At 41.4% G+C, this 17,384-nt stretch overlaps 2 protein-coding genes and 1 long non-coding RNA gene across 3 annotated transcripts in view; all 3 read right to left on the bottom strand.

Annotated features, from left to right (window-relative positions):
- Positions 1–10,260, bottom strand: part of LOC119417837 (midasin) — a 15,615-nt gene extending 5,355 nt beyond the window's left edge. The window contains exons 1-6 of the mRNA XM_037685092.1: positions 10,111–10,260; positions 9,756–10,020; positions 8,223–8,382; positions 7,373–7,489; positions 7,076–7,284; positions 6,846–6,994 (exon numbers count right to left, since the gene is read on the bottom strand). Coding sequence (XP_037541020.1) covers positions 6,846–6,994; positions 7,076–7,284; positions 7,373–7,489; positions 8,223–8,382; positions 9,756–10,020; positions 10,111–10,260 — 1,050 coding nt within the window. The remainder of the gene's footprint in view (positions 1–6,845; positions 6,995–7,075; positions 7,285–7,372; positions 7,490–8,222; positions 8,383–9,755; positions 10,021–10,110) is intronic.
- Positions 10,261–10,319: 59 nt separating this feature from the next.
- LOC119418441 lies at positions 10,320–11,527 on the bottom strand. The gene is made up of 3 exons (XR_005187192.1): positions 11,495–11,527; positions 10,453–10,542; positions 10,320–10,374 (listed from the first exon to the last, which is right to left on the bottom strand). It is a non-coding gene; the product is annotated as an uncharacterized LOC119418441 (long non-coding RNA).
- A 62-nt stretch (positions 11,528–11,589) lies between these two features.
- LOC119417836 (midasin) overlaps positions 11,590–17,384 on the bottom strand; it is a 43,419-nt gene continuing 37,624 nt past the window's right edge. The window contains exons 13-16 of the mRNA XM_037685091.1: positions 16,192–16,389; positions 15,048–15,155; positions 11,655–11,683; positions 11,590–11,593 (exon numbers count right to left, since the gene is read on the bottom strand). Of these exons, the coding sequence (XP_037541019.1) occupies positions 11,590–11,593; positions 11,655–11,683; positions 15,048–15,155; positions 16,192–16,389 (339 nt within the window). The remainder of the gene's footprint in view (positions 11,594–11,654; positions 11,684–15,047; positions 15,156–16,191; positions 16,390–17,384) is intronic.

Here is a 17,384-nt window from a genome sequence, read left to right as displayed (position 1 = left end):
ACACTGGTCCACAAACCATTATACACTGGTCCACAAACCATTATACAGTTTTACAGCAAGCTATAATAATAGTCTGAAGAAGCAAACCTTTGACTTGGATTGTGGTACTAATGTGTATCAAGGTTCATTCAGTTATCTAGAGCGAATCAGCAGTCATGGCCCAGACAAGCTAAGACCTTGTTTTAACTTTGACCTTGACTTGACCCTGACTTTATACTTGGGGTCACAAAAAGTTATGGACAGGACAAAAGAACGTTTACAATCATACGGAGACTGTACCATAAAACATCAGCTTTTTGACTGTACTGGTGAATAAAAAGTTACATTTTGAAGTATCTAAAGTAAATTTCACAAACTTTCAAAGTGACAGAAACAAAACTGAACAGTAAAAATATCAGCTGCGCTTCGGTTTACAGGGAGAAACATTTCTGAACCTCAAACCTCTTTCCAGTGATCTGAAAATCACAAGAGATTTAAAAACAAAATTCAAAACAACAAAAGGATAGTCAAAGAAGACAAACAGCACACCAGTACCCCCAGTCGCTGAGGGATTTGATTTGTGAACAGTGCATCTCCTAGGTCACTTGCCTTGGTAGGGCAAGGAGGAGTTTTATCAAGATGGGGTAGGGGTGGGGAGGTAGACACGTCTGTGTGTTGCACGCTACTTTTATGCTGTAAATTTTCAACTGGGGGGGGGGAGGGTACATGAGAAAAACGGAGTGCTACTTCAACAGTAGTATTTTAGCTAGCACATATGTATTGTGCGTCGCTAGCTTAGTGCTAGGTCAGTGCCGGCAGTTGTTGATGCAGGGGGGCGGGGGAGATTGTGGGTGAATGACATTTTGATTTTGGTAGGCTGGGCGCTGAGTTCTGTTGACAGGGTGGGGCGCCCTCCTTGTAGTTTTTGAGATGTGTTTTTCTGGACTGGAATTGAAGGGAAGTCTGAAACTGACATTGTTGTATGTTTCCATACAATGGTGGAATTTAGTTCTCTGCATTTAACCCATGACACATGAGATACACCCAGGTGGAGCAGTGGGCAGCTATGTAAGCACCGGGGAGCAATTGGGGATTAGGTGTCTTGCTCAGAGATGCCACAACATGTGGGAATGGCTGGGAGTCAAACGCGATGTTCTAGTCCCCAGTCGGCTGCCCTGCCTCCACACCATCTCTACTCCCCGAATTGAACAGGAAATGCAAGTAAACCTTAGTGTTTTTGGTAGGGATGGGGCCGATCCGATCCGGTATCAGTGTAGAGTGATATGGGGATGGATATATATTGTTAATTATCAGTTATGAGTTAAGCTCATAAAATATGCCGGCATTATGCAAAGAACCTCGTTGTTTGGGCACCACCTCTCTCTTGGAGAGGAAAAATCAGTCTCTATTTACCCCAAATTAATGCAGTGAATTCTTTTCTCGTGTTTAAAGGGCATCAAATCAGTTAATACACACAGATATGACAAAATAATCACAAGTTCAGTTGATTTTATGCATTTTATTATAAAATAATAATCTGTGATATATATGATGAAGATTATGCATGACAAAAGTTAACTGAACACCAAATAGCTTTGCAACAAAGGTCTAATTTATTATTCAAATTAGTGAAACTTAAAAGGAAGATTTAGGACTCCAAAAAAGTTCAATCTGGTCCTCTGGACATTCAAAAAAAACAAAAACAAAACAAAGCAAAAAAATCTAGAAACGTTTCGTCTCTCATCCAAGAGACTTCCTCAGTCTGAGGTGCTGTTTTCAGCTCAGTCTCTTAAATAGCACCTTCTCAGGGTGGATCAACCAGTTTTGCTGCTGACAACCAAAACTAACTGATCACATGCTCAAGAAGGACCATCAGCCTAACAATGGATCATTAGCACACTGATGGCTGTTTACTACTCACAGAGGGCTGAGTGATACTAGCAATCACAGCATTGTAAGAGGGGGACAGTTGAACCCTAAAAGACCTTGAAAGAGTGAAGATGTTCACATCCTGGACAGAGAGGAACGATGGTTTGAGAGAGGAGTAAAGGAGGCCATCTTTGTGAAAAGAAACCGTCCATCATTAAACAGGAGTGGAGGCCTCTGGGTTCAACTGTCCCCCTCTTACAATGCTGTGATTGCTAGTATCACTCAGCCCTCTGTGAACAGTAAACAGCCATCAGTGTGCTAATGATCCATTGTTAGGCTGATGGTCCTTCTTGAACATGTGATCAGTTGGTTTTGGTTGTCAGCAGCAAAACTGGTTGATCCACCCTGAGAAGGTGCTATTTAAGAGACTGAGCTGAAAACAGCACCTCAGACTGAGGAAGTCTCTTGGATGAGAGACGAAACGTTTCTAGATTTTTTTGCTTTGTTTTGTTTTTTTGAATGTCCAGAGGACCAGATTGAACTTTTTTGGATTTTTCTACCTGGATTATTGAGCATGCATCAGGATAAAGATTTAGGACTGTTTCTGTTTGTGAAGTAGTTAAAAATTGTGTCTAAGGTGAGCCAAGTTTGTCTTTTAGTTGTGATGTAGGTTCACCAGAAAGGCATTGAAAAGTCTGTGTCCTACCAGGATGAGAAGGTCAGAGCATGGTTTCGACAGCTGCTTAAAAATGGTCCCAACCTCAGATATTCCAGTTAACTGAGAGGCTGATTTTTCCTCAAAGTTCACCTGTCATCTTAGAGGGACGAGGATCCATATGGGAGTCAGCTGGGATTTACCACTCTGCGGTGTAACGAGTTGCCTGGTAGACAGCTCTCAGGTTAAAGCCCGGTTCTGGTTAAGCTGGGTTTCTTCTGTATCTTTTGTCCCGTCTCTGCTTAAAGTCTTCTCTCTGGAGTTTTCTCTTCAGAGCTCCAGTCAAGTCCTTTTTGGAGCGTCTCTTCAAAGCGTGTTTTTTCTCCAGAAGTTTTCTTAGGCGAAGCCCCAGTGAAGTGTGAAGAAGTGAAACTGTCTGTGTGTTACAGAGATGAAGGCACACCTCAGGAGGGGTGGTCCTAACTCTTGGATGTGTTTAAATTATTATTTTTTTTTTTTAAAGTCCCTTTTCTCTGCCTTAAAAGTTTTCTTTTTAAAAGAGAAAATAAGACAAATGTATTATCTTAAAGAAAGATTATTAAAACACACATTTTCATGAATAAACATTAAGGTATGACATATTTTGAATCAAACTTAAAACGTGCAATGTTTCACCAAAAAGTGTTGTTGTACATTTCCTGAAAAGGAATGTCATTAAACAAAGGGTTCTTATGGTGTTATCTTCATGGGAACCTTTTTGGGAGAAGTACTCCTTTTCGATAAAGGAAGATATCAAAGTAGTGAGTTTGGATATTTAAAAAAATTCAAGGTCAGTTGAACCAAAGCTCTCATTAAAACGATCTGTCCGTTTCATGGGAAATGAGTTCATATTGGCAGTGAAGTTAACACAGTGACAGGTTTTTTATTACATTAACATTAGTGTTAACTAGTCGCTAAATGCTTTGAAAAACTGGTCATGACTCGCATCAAAACAACCATCAACATCAACGAGGACCCTCATCAGTATGCATACCGTGAGAACCGATCAACAGAGGATGCAATCTCCTCTGTGGTCCACACTGCGCTCAACCACCTGGAGCAGAAAAACTCTTGCGTCCGTATGCTCTTTGTGGACTTCACATCTGCCTTCAACACCATGATCCCCCAAACCCTGATGGACAAACTATCCACACTAGGACTAAGCCCCTCCATCTGCAACTGGGTACTAGACTTTTTAACAAACAGACCACAGTTAGTGAGGATCCACAACCTCTCCTCCTCCACCATAACCCTCAGCACTGGCTCTCCTCAGGGATGTGTGTTGAGTCCCCTCCTGTTTACTCTGCTCACGTATGATTGTGCAGCTACCCATCCAGGCTGTCACATTGTAAAGTTTGCAGATGATACAGCGGTGGTGGGATGCATCACAAACAATGATGAGTCCAGCTACAGGCAAGAGGTGGAACACCTGGAGAGCTGGTGCAAAGAGAATAACCTTCACATCAATGTGAAGAAGACAAAGGAGATGATTGTGGACTTCAGAAGGAACAAAAACATCTACACCCCCCTGAACATAAGAGGATATGCGGTGGAAGTGGTCTCCAGCTACAAGTACTTGGGTGTACACAAGAATGACAACCTCAGCTGGAGCAACAACACCACCAGCCTGATCAAGAAAGCTCATCAGAGACACTACTTCCTCAGACGGCTGAGGCGAGCTGGTCTGGGAAGCTCAGTCCTCACCTCCTTCTACAGGTGTGCAGTGGAGAGCATCCTGTGCTCCAGCATCAATGTGTGGCATGGAGGCTGCACAGCTGCAGAAAGAAAAGCTTTGCAGAGAGTGGTGAAGGCTGCACAGAAATCTGTCGGAATCAGCCTCCCCACCATCACAGACATCTACACCTCCAGATGCAGGAAGAGGGCCACCTGCATCATGAAGGACCCCACTCACCCAGCACACACACTTTTTGCCCCACTCCCCTCAGGAAGGAGGTTAAGGAGCATTGAGTGTAGAACCACTAGACTGAGGAACAGCTTCTACCCTGAGGCTGTTAGACTCATGAATCTCTAACTAGAATAATCACTGTGAAAAACCATATCATGTTGCTGCTGATCTGTTTCATGTTGCTGCTGATCTGTTTCAATGTTGATGTGTTCATGCGTGCACATCTGCTCACAGACTCATGTTCATGTTTGTGCTGATGTTCAATGTTTTTATGTTATGAGTGCTTAGTGTATATTTAGTTGATGTTTTTCTTAGTTCATATCTTAGATGTTATTACTGTTTTTCTTATACATTTTATTGTTGGATGTAACTGGGACCCCGTGTACATAATTTCGCTCCACCACATGTACCACATGATGTGCGAATGACAATAAAGAAACTCTGACTCTGACTCTGACTGAACTAAAAAGTTTGTGAGCTAAGCTGAATGTTTGTAAAACAATGTCTGTTTGTTCCCAAGGGAATACATAAATCTTATTTTAACAGTTTCAAACACAAAACACAGGAATGATGTTTGTTTGAGCTGAGGTGAACTGTTTTTCTGAGATGAGGTGTTCTTTTTCTGAGGTGGTGTTCCGTAGGGGAACACCACCGTCGGCCTCTGATACCAGTATAATTCACGTATTGGATTTTTTCGATCCAACCTGCAGAGATTTGCGACTCATGATGCATGTTGTCTTCAAACTATGGAATAGATTTCCTGAACGGCGGCGTGTCTCATGAACCCAGAGTAATAAGATCCGCCACACATTCAGGAAATCCAGTTCATAGTTTGCAGCCAGCTACAACGTGAGGACTGAGTTAGCAGCACTGTGGCTAACAGCTAACCAACTTTTCATCGAAACATGTCTGCTGTGTGGAAGTATTTTATACTAAACACCACAAAACAAGACAGCATCGTGCACTGTCTGCAGAGCCATAGCGCCACATTAAACCACGTTAAAGTTAGTTTTACGATGGACTTTCGAGCTCCGTGGCTTCAGCGGGGCACTGCTCTTTGCTCAACCGGAAAGAGGCGACTCGACCCCGGCCAGCCGCGTGCAATCTGCCCCGCTCAGTCTGTCCGTCTCTGAGGAGGAACAGACCGAGCGCGGCTGACCGAAATCAGGCTGCCTGCTTCAGATTGAACAAGAAGTAGACGTCGCTGAAACCACGGAGCTCAAATGTTTACAGAGAAGTTGCTAAACTTCATCATAATTAATGACCAACCACTATCAGTTGTAGAAAATGAAGGATTTCACAGCTTGATACTTGCAGCCAAGATATAGTTTACCCTCCAGAGATATTTATCAGTACAACAATAGACAATCATAAAAAAAACATGATTTGAAAATTACAAGCAAAAGAAACAAAACAGCTACATTATAAAGTGATGTCAAATACTAAAAACAGGAACATGTCTGTTGGTTTATGCCATGAACTTTGCAGGTGTTTAAAGCCATTTAACATTTTATTTTATTTGTTTATTCATTCATTTAAAAGAAACTAAATAAACAAAACAAATTCATTAAAAAGAAAACATTGAATGAAAAGAGTGCAGAAAAAAGAAAAAAATTCTTATATAAAAAAAACTTTAAACAAACACTTAAATTAATCACTTTAATATCCACTTTAAAGCTAGGAATAATAAAGAAACATGTTTTGTGTTAGCAGAATTTAATTCTAACTTTAAAACTTGTCCAAAATTAATAAAACTTACCTCAAGTTGCCTTTTTGGACATGCATGCATATATTTGTACAAATTGAACTTGAGAGGAGATTATTACAACCTCATATAAAATCAATGATGATGATGTTGATATCAGAACGGGATCAGTATTGGATCGAAAGTTTAAAAAAAAAAAAGTGGATCGGTGCATCCCTAGTTTTTGGTGAAAGACATTCAAGTGAGAAGGAGTTACACAATGTAGAAGAACAGATGTAGTTTTTTTTTTTGTCTGAGGTGGTGCAGAGTGACAGATCCTGGTGAGTGGAGGTACCAGGTGCAATGGCAGAGCCAGGGAGTGACCGATGGTCAGGGGCACCATAGAAAATTCTTCAGCAACCCCAATCCTTTGAGGAAACTACACTTTTATGCTATAGAAGCCGTGTCCTAAAATAATCAGGGTGGACATGCATTTACACATACACAAACACAAATATTAAATAAATAAATATATAGAAAGTAAAATAGGAGCGGGTTTGTTATTGTAAGGCCACACATGAGAGACAATCAAGTCACTGCTACTAAAATGAAACCTTATCAAATCAATCAATGAACAATGTACCAAATGTATTTAGTTTAACATCAGCATGTTAGTGATGGTTGTGGCTTGATTGATGTTCAGGTTTAATTACCTTTTGGCTGGCAGTGGTGCGCTGACAAGAAGAGTAGGCCTCTCCACAGGCGCGCTGCAAGGCACTGGGCAAATCAAGCCCTCTCTGCAGCTGGCAGGTCAGCAGGGCAGCAGCATGGAGGAGGGAAGCCAGGGATGAAGAAGGGGAATCTGTGAGGATGAGGACAGGACGTCTGAGAAATCCTGCAGACTGACAGCTCATGTTTTTACCGTCACATTCTCAAAGCTTACCCCAGATGGCAGATTTGATGTCTTTATGAATGTCAATAAGTAAATCACACACACAGTCCCCAGTCACCCCAGCTGTGTGAAGTAGGGTCTTTAGGTCCAGTGTGTCCCAGCAGATTCCCTCGTGCTCCCCTGGAATATACATTTCGATGCCCCTGTTCCTCATGGCTCTGGAGAGTTCCCCGTGCGCCGGGTTCATGGTCAGAAACAGCCTGCAATAATCCCACAGACACCAGCTGAGCACAGACCAGTTCAGGGCCTTTATCGATTGTTTCAAGAATTTTAAATGACATCACCAACCTGAAGTTAGGGTGTGGTCTGATGTGAGGGGTCTCCCCATCAATTACACCACGTTCACTGATGGTGAGGGATCCGTTAGGTTCGAGGAGAGCATTGAGTCGATCCAGGACAGAAGCACTGAGCAAATAATACACAATTAGAGCAAGCGGTCATGTTTTTTGTCTCTAAAGCCAGTATCTCACTGGGCTGCAGCAGCTCGTGACTCAAACTAAGAAAATGGTGAGCTATCCTGGAAGGTGAGGTTTCCACTGCAGTTTTACCACATTCTGAGTGTTTGCAGTGAAGCAACTGGTGAGCCGTGCAGCTATAGGCTTGGCTTTAGCTTTGCCAAAAAAAAGAGTATTGTCTTGAAACATTCACAGCGACAGAAAACATCTGGAGCTACAGCACTGCATGTTCAAGTTTAAAAGCCATCAATGCAACTAATTATAAAAAATAAAAAACTGGTCGAAATCTGCCTAAAAAAAGGTGCCAAGGTGGGATAAAGTGGGCTGAGGTGGGTATGATGTGGTCAGAGGTGAGCATGAAAAAAGTTTGCATGGACAAGAATGAGGTTTCGCAAGCTATGAACACAAAAACAGTCCATGATTAAAAGAAATCAATTGTGACTCGGTGCACAGTTCTCTGGTCACTTGGTCCTATACATTTAGAATTCAGTGAGACAGCAACAAAACAGCTTGCCCTTTTTTTTACTAATTGTAAGTTGCCAACTAGTCTGCAATTGTGGCGTTGCTGGAAGAAAGACTCAGTAAGACAAATTAAACTTAAATCTTCACTAAATTGTTCCCAAGAGCTTTTACAAACAGATAAAATACATATATGTTTTAGAAATAAAACTCCATAAACTCACCTGCAGAAGTTGACATTGTCCATAAGCAGCCAGTCACCAGCCTGCAAGGCCTGGACCAACATACTGTCCAACCACTCAAACCCCCCATTGGTCCAGCCATCATCTTGTTGAGCCAGACGCTCCTTCAGCAGCGTGAAGTCCTTCTGCAGCTTCGACATGTCTGAAGAAGTACCCAACATGCCACAAACACAAATGTCTTCTCTCACTTACAAGACAAAGAAACAATGATGCACCACACAATCCTGAAAATGTTTTTGTTTTTATATTGTGCAGTTTTCAGTAGAGCCCGGCCAATAAATCAGTAGTGTTGATATTTTAGGCCAATATAGACGTTTGTGGGTCTATCTGTATCAGTGATAATTGTCCCGTTACGCACTGATATAAGCACTTCTAATGTTTACCGTTAAAATGCTAGAACCAGCCATAATTGTACAATGTATCCAACAGAGGGCGAATGAAAACTACTTTCAAGTCATGGCCGTTCACTTAAGTTTCATTTTCACTTTCAACACAGCTGAAGCGGCGAGCAATACTGTGTAGCATATTTTGCTAACAGCGCATGCCAAGTTTATAGTACATGACCTGTAAAATTTTTAAAAATAAACAGTAAATTCTCTTCAATTCTCCAACCTGCTTGTCATTAGCTACGTGCGTCTCAAGTTAGTAAGCTAACATTTAGATAACGTAGCATCGGCTATTGCCTTGTAAAACTTTATCCAGAACAATAAATCTAACGTAGAGGTAAAACATATGGTAAATGTAAATGGACTGTACTTATACAGCGCCTTTCTATCTAATCAAGATACTCAAAGCGCTTTACACTACAATCTGTGCCTCATTTACCCATTCATACAGCACTCTACTAGATTGCTACAAAGATAATTGAACAAATCATTCTAAAGAGACTAATCAGAGCTTTATCACATTCATACACTGATGGGACACACATCGGAGGCGATGAGGGGTTCAGTGTCTTGCCCATGGACACTTCGGCATGTGACTGCTGGTGGATTTGAACCCCCAACTCTTGCATTGGAGGACGACTGCTCTAACCACTCAGCCACAGCCGCCCCTCGGCTCAGTGTTAGTAATGTTATCTTTGTCATCCTCAATGAAATGAATCGTTTGTCTGAAATCTTTACTTCTCTACAAAGAAATATAAACTCTGCTGTGGTTAGTACTAATTAGATCGTCACCATACTGACTGACTGTTTAAACAATGCATAGGAAGGATGTTTTCTTGTTTAGTTTATATTTTTTGTAACACTTGATAACTTTATGGTGAATAGTGGAGGATAGAAAATATGAATGCACGTTAGGATGACTGTTTCAAGACTTCAAGTGTTAAAACAGGTTTAAAATTAGCTGTTTACTTAGATTCTTGGGGGTGGACAAAGCTCAAAAAATTTCAGCAGTTATATATTGATTATCGGCATAAGCCTTTCCCTCCCCAATATTGGTATCTGCGATAGCCAAAATTTCCATATTGGTTGGGCTCTAGTTTTAAGTAATGGAAGAGTTTTTGGTTGTTACCAGTGAATACTTTCAGCTTGGAGTTGAGTTTCTGCAGGAGGAGGATAATGACTTCCAGTTTGTCCAGTGCCTCCGAGTTGATCATTGCCCCAGTTTTCTGCAGCCCTTTGTCTCTCAACCACTGGGAGAATACGCCCCATTTCTGCAGCAAGAATTCAGTGTCCTGGAGACCAACATCAAGTGACATCAGTCCATTCCTGGTTATCATTGCAACAATGTAGTCCACGCTCTCCAACACCTGCTGCCACGGCCGCAAAATATCCAACTGCATGGGGAAAATTAAAAAAAAAAAAAAAGAGTATAAGAATGTGTGGTGTTGTTTACAGACATTAACTCCACACCTGTTTCTGGTTACCTGTTCAAAGCCTCCAAGGAGCTCCATGGTATCCATTGCACTGTTCATACCCAGGACCCTAAGACGATGCCCTGTCAGCTGGGCCAGCAGCCTCACCAGACTGGTCTTTCCACTTGCTGTGGGGCCAACCAGTATGGTCATCCAGCCCATCTCCACACATTTCATCAGGGACTCCAAAGGCTGTAAGCACTGGTGTGTTATGGACAGTGGGGGGTCCAGAGCCACTGGGGCTCCAGCGCTGCGTTGCAGAACAGAGAAGCCCACCTAGAGCAGAAGCAATATTTCAGCTGCATGCTGGAACACCCAAAGTCAAAAGGATGTGGTTCTTATGTTTTAACAAACCTGCACATTGAGAGGAGTGATCTGGAAGTTTCTGGAGTTGCAGTAAGGCTCATAGAGTTTCCCAAAAACCTCCCTGAACACAAGGAGCACCTGTGTAGGATGAGAGGATATTTATGGACTGATTCAGGAACTTTAATGTCACATCATGAAAGGATTGTTATTAACTTTCCAAATGTATCAGTAACAACATGAAGGTGAATTGTACACACACAAACCACTTATGGCAAGAAATTTATAACAAGAGTGCCACATGACACATTATACACCTGTCAACAAACTGGTAGACAGCAATCTATAGCAATGGTCTGGACAAGCAATGATCTTGCTTTCACTTTGACCTCGATTTGTGACCTTGATCTTAGAGATGGGGTGATGAAAAATGTACAGAACCCTCCATCTACTGATGATGCATACGTGTATCAAGTTTTGCTATTATCTAAAGTGGATCAAAAGTTATGGGTGGGACAGAAGAAAGTTTGTGGAAATTTGGATGGAGACTACCATAATACGTCCTATCTCTCTATCAAGGATGTTCTTCATCTCTGAGAGCGACCGCTGGCCTGGAGATGACTATAGACCACAGAGTCCACATCCTGGATAGAGAGGAACGATGGTTTGAGAGAGGAGTAAAGGAGGCCATCTTTGTGAAGAGAAACCGTCCATCATTAAACAGGGGCAGAGGCCTCTGTGTTCATCTGTCCCCCTCTTACGATGCTGTTATTGCTAGTATCACTCAGCCCTCTGTGAATAGCAAACAGCCATCAGGCACCAACGATCAGTTGTTAGGCTGATGGTCATCCTTGATCATGTGCACAACTAGTTCTGGATGTCACCAGCAAACTGGTTGATCCACTATGAGAAGGTGCTATTTATAAGACTTATTGCACCTCCTCAGACTGAAGAAGTCTTTTGGAAAAAAGACTAAATGTTTCAACAATTTTTTTAAATTTATTTATTTAATTTTAATCTGTCCAGAGGACCAGACTTAACTTTGTTAGATTTTTCTACCTGGATTATTGAGCATGCATCAGAGGAGTGTTACCTTAGCCTTATCGGCCTCACTTCTCATCCTGTCAGCATACACCAAGGCTACATGCTGGCCGGGGTTGAAAAATCCCGACGACTGGTCGTTCTGCATCAGCTGACACCAGCGGAACAAGTCTCGCAGGTTAAACTCCCAGGGGCTACCTTTCTGACCCCACTGCCTCTCCACGCACACCTCCTGAATCAGCTGTAAAAAGACAAAAATATATATATACATTTTTAAGTAGAAGCAAACAATGTTGCATCACAAGTATATTAAAAATCCTAATTATGAATTGCACGAATATTTGCCGGCTGAATTCCAAAATTAAAACCCGCAAAAGAAATGCTTTTTTTTTTTAAACCTGTGGAAAACATCCTCATTACTTTGCACATTTATGACACAAACAGTCAAGATAAAAAAGTACACTCTCTCTCAGATGTAAGGTTGGATTCAGAGCAAATGACTTCATTGAAACTGCAAGAAACACAAGTTCCTCAAGTGACAGCAGACCACTAAGCAAGAACTGAAGGACGTCATCAGCATCAGGACCAAGTGAGTTGATAATTAAACAACCGGAAAAGGACATCCCAGTGAAGGACTGAATCTTGCCATTTTTCCACAAGACAAACCTTTTGTGGAATTTAGCACTGCCAGTATTAGGAGCAGTCCCCTGACTGAAGCAGCAGCAGAACACCTCAGAATGAAGGTAAAGATTAGACCCACTGATACATCAATAGGGGCCAATGTTTAAGGCCGATATACACGTTTGGGGACCTATCGTGTCAGTGATAATGGTCCCATTATGCGCCGATATAAACACTTCTAATTTTCACTCCTAAAATGCTGGAACAAGTCATAATTGTACAATATATCCAGCAGAGGGCACATGAAGACAACTTTCAAGTCATGGCCGTTCACTTAGGTTTGACTTTCAGGACATTTGAAGCAGGAAGCAATACTGTGTATTTTGCTGAACAAAGCATGGTAAGTTTATTTTAATTTAATTCAATTCAAAAATACTTTATTAATCCCAGAGGGAAATTAAAAGTTGTTATAACTCATCATCCTGGTTTCATTACAGAGTTTTCTAGATGCCGATGGCTGTGGGCAGGAAGGATCTCTTGTAGCAGTTTGTCCTACAACGGATTTTGAAGAAGCCTCTGACTGAAGAGACTCTGTTGTTGTATGGCAGTCTGATGAAGAGGATGCTGAGGGTTGTCTATATTGTTCTTCATTTTATGAAGAATCCTTCTTTGAACAATCATCTCCAAAGGTTCTAGAGGAGTCCCCAGAACTAATCCAGCCTTCTTTATGAGCTTGTTGATCTTTTTTAAGTCACTTGCTCTGGTGCTGCTGCCCCAGCAGATGATGGCAGAAGAGACAGCACTCTCTACAACAGACTTATAGAAGATATGCAGCATCTTGCTGCAAACGTTGAAGGACTTCAGCTTCCTCAAGAAGTACAGTCTGCTCTGTCCCTTCTTGTAGACGGCTTCACTGTTGCATCTCCAGTCCAGTCTGTTGTCCAGGTGAACCCCAAAGTATTTATACTTCTCCACCACCTCCACTTCTTCTCCCATGATGGAAATAGGGTTGGACCTGTTACTGATTCTCCTGAAATCTACAATCATCTCCTTTGTTTTGTTCACATTCAAGATGAGATGATTGTTTCCACACCATACCACAAAGCAGTCCACCAGTTCCCTGTTCTCAGCTTCTTGTCCATCTCTGATACACCTGACCACTGCAGAGTCATCTGAATATTTCTGCAGATGACAGGAGTCTGTTTTGTACTGGAAATCTGAGGTGTACAGAGTGAAAAGGAATGGTGAGAGTACAGTACCCTGTGGTGCTCCTGAGCTACTGACCACCTGGTTGAACACACATCCCTTCAGTCTCACAAACTGTGGTCTGTCTGTCAGGTAGCCTTTGATCCCCACATCCACTATTCAACATTTTTATGGAGAAACCTTATAGTGACAAACATGCTCACACAGGTGTTTAGATTCAGGTGTTTATCAGATACACACTCAGTTGGGTTGTGGAGACCACTAAATATATATTTTATTACCATGTACTGTATAAAATACTTTCTAATGATGTTATAAGTATCATTATATATGCTTGTTGTTGTGGTTTCTCGGTTTTGTCTTGTATTTTTTTTTCTTTTCTTTCCGCAGGTCTAGAGGCAGTGATGATCAATGATGTTGATTTGTGTTCTCTTTATCCCTCCCTGTCTTCTCTATTCCTATCGCTTTCGTTACCTTTTAAACCTTCTCTCACTTTTCTGCTTTGTTATCTTCTTTGTTTTTCATCTCCTAGTCCATTACATCTGAAACAAGCCCAAAGCAAATTCTAATAAAATTTAATTTATGTATCAAGCAGAGCATTAAGGCCAGCCATAATGCTCTGCTTGTGAAAGTAAATCTGTTGGGCTTCACTTTGACACTCAGACAATAATTCTGAGTGTCACAATGCCGGACAGTTAATCCCAGGTGATTGTTGAGGCCTCCACCTGAGTCTTCTGAAGTTTCTGACAAAGCAAATCAGACTGGATTGTGTTAAATGCACTGGAGAAATCAAAGAACATGACTCTCACAGTGCTTTAACTGATTTGTAAAATAAAAATAATAAAAAACATTTACAATAATGAATTCTCTTCAATCCCCCAACCCGCTTCTCATTAACTACGTGCCTCTCAAGTTAGCAAGTTAATGTTTAGATAACCTAGCAAAGGCTATTGCCTTGTAAAACTTTATCCAGATAAATAAATCTAATGTAGAGGTAAAATATATTAGTGATAGTAACGTTATCTTTGCCGTCCTCAATGAAATACATTGTTTATCGCTGCTGCATTCAATGCTAATTAGATCTTCACCATACGTGAACTGACTGTTGAAACAATGAACAGGGAAGGGTATTTCTTTGTTTAATTTATATTTTTGTAACACATTTGATAACTTTATGGTGAACAGTGGAGGATAGAAACTATGACTGCACTTTAGGAAGACTGTATTTATGACCAGTGCACCACTTGTAAACCTACTGTGGGACTACGTATAGCGTGGATCTGATTAGTTTAGCTTTGTGGTTGCTAACAGCTGCACTAAATAAAAAAGCCCTGCTCCACTCACTGTTTACTTAGATCCTTGGGGTGGACAAAGCAAAAAAAAAAAAAAAAAAAACAATTTCAGCCATTACCGGTATATCAGTTACTGGAAGTCCCCCAATATCGGTACTGGTGATAGCTAAAATTTCGGTCAGGCTCTAGTAAAAATAACCCGTCCAGCACCAAACTTCGTCAAATCTCACATCACAGGGGAAAAAAAAAAGCTAGAATATCTGCAGAGAGCTGATGAGTTAGGCTCATTCTGCCGCAGGACCTGGACACTTTAATAACAAATAAAGACCCAATAAGCACTTTGATGTTATAACATGTTAAGTATTGTTCATGTAAAGTTACACTGATGTATTTTAGACACAAATAAAATCCTTAGAGCTGAAAGAGTTTTCCTTGACCACGAGTATGTTTACTTTCTGTGAAGTAACTAATTGAAGAGAAACTTACTCTGTTACTGAATGCCACCATTTTTGTGAGGATTTCCTTGTCAATGCTGGGAAACATTGAATCAACTATGAACTCCAAGTCGTTGCTGGTGAGCTGATCCACAAAAACCTGGAAATAAAAAATTGCATCTTATTCTAATTAAAGGACAAATTCAAGAAAAGAAATTGGAAATATTTTACACAATAACGTGTTCCTGCTGTTTTGTCCCCATCACAGAGCGAAGAAGGGACATTGAAAATACCCTCAGTCAGTCCGTGCATGTTGTGAGCGTGATGACTAGAAACAAAAGTGAGGCACCGACTTCCATTTTGTTGTGTGGCTGCATTAAGGTGTAACAAAGACCCCTATTAAAACTCTGGTTGCCATATCAAAATCCAAAATGGCTGCCGCCATATAAGTAAATACATAAATATATTTAAATCTTGTGAGCTGATAAATTCACAAAAAAGCAACGTGCTGACTTCCATTTGGGTGTGTGTCTGTGTCTAGGTGTAAGAAAGTTCACTATGACATATTGGGGGGTTTGCAAAGTCAAATTCTAAGACAGCCACCGCCATTTACATTTGTAAACCCCACCCCCACCCTTCAAATCTTTCAAGGAAACTATGCTTTCTAGTCTTTATATTGCTTAAAAATATAGTTTTCTCAATTGATTGGGGTGTCCAACGATGAATCTATGTGGGCCAAGGCCACCATTGGCCACCCCCTGGCTCCTTCACTGCTCCTGGTGGTGGATAAAATGTCTCCCTCCACTCAGCAGGATCCGTCACTCTGCGCCGACTTGGACAGGATAAAAAAAAACTACCTCTGTTCTTCTACAGTGTAACTTCTACCCACTTGAAAATCATAACATTAAGGTTTACTTGCATTCCCTGTTAAATTCCAGTTGAGAAAAACACTCATCTAGAAAACTACAAACATTCACTTTTAAAATCTCTCAGCGATCGGGGACATCAGCGTACTTGTTCAATTAGGGATGTGAATATGATTGCAGCTAAAGTACTATAACTGAACCTCAAGTGTTTTAAAAGATTAATGACACAAACTGCACATAAGGCTATAACACAACTGGGATGTATTGTTTAAGGAAGTAACATTAGAATGTGTGTAATATTACTTCAGGAGTCACATCGATGTTTCTTACCTGAGTAAATCTGTTGAGGAAAGATTTGGGTAATCCTTTACGCCCACCCCCTTGAGTGAACGGGTTCTGACAGCCAAAGATCTTGGTCTTCTCATGCTGAACGTGAAAACTCATGCCCAGTTCAGGAACGTAGATCTCGGCTCTGTGGTCAAAGCAGGCGTTCAGGCCCTCTAAGACCGACTGAGAGGCCAGGTTCAGCTGTGGACACAAGGAGAGCAGGAGTTCAGTTCAAGATCACCCCGGAAGCTGGGCGGGGCAGGGAGTCGTCCTTCCTGCGTCTGATCCTACTGAACGTCTGCTTGTGTTAAAATACAGTTCTCAGATCAGTACACCTGATCACACTCAGGGCGCGAGTGAAAAGATGCTAAACTATCTCTAAGCCGAGTCTTAGCAAAGATTAGGTTTGTCAGCCTTGGGGTTCTCGGGCTATTTGGGGGATTTGTAAATCAGATGAATGGAACCGACATCAAACCTTATCTTAAGTATAAAACAAACATATCTGAGGGCCAAAAGTGGCCCTTAGACAATGTCCATTGATAACTGAAAAGAAAACAACGTTTAAATAAATAAGCACTTTATCCATGAAGACATCTACATGAAACATTTGGATTAAGATTGACTAAAACGTTTTATTTACTTCTTGTGTTTCCAGAACTGGACTGAATGTTAGACTCCAAAAATCAGATGTAAACTAACAAACATATAGAGGCGCTTTACAGAAACTGTGTCTTAGACCTCTAACGAGTATTGGAGAGACAACCTAACACTGCTACAGCAAGAGAAAAAACTGAAAAAAACAAGATTTATTTTCCAATTCTCTACGTGGCCCTTCCATTGTTTTGAATATTGATTTTGCCCCCTCCCACCCCTGGTATCATAGGTGTTTATTTACATATAAACAAGTGTTTACCTACATTTTACCATAGGGGCACCCCGTCAACAAAACTGAGTGCCCCGTCTACCGAACCGTGCGCAGCCCCCCCGCCCCCCAACCACCTGTCGGCACTGGCATAACACTAAGCAAGCAGCTTGCAATGCAGGTACACTTGCTAAAAAGCTAAAGGCAGCCTCCTCCCTCATGCTGAACACCCCCACACCCCGCTCTAAAACTGCCAGTACAAAGCGCACAACTCAGATGTGTCACTGTGTAGTGAACTAGGCCTGAAGGTCAAAACCTTGACCTAAGGACCATA

Source organism: Nematolebias whitei, chromosome 12 (genome assembly GCF_014905685.2).
Source record: "Nematolebias whitei isolate Nwh7 chromosome 12, NemWhi1, whole genome shotgun sequence".
Taxonomy (NCBI): domain Eukaryota; kingdom Metazoa; phylum Chordata; class Actinopteri; order Cyprinodontiformes; family Rivulidae; genus Nematolebias; species Nematolebias whitei.
This window is presented reverse-complemented; position numbering and strand designations above follow the sequence as displayed.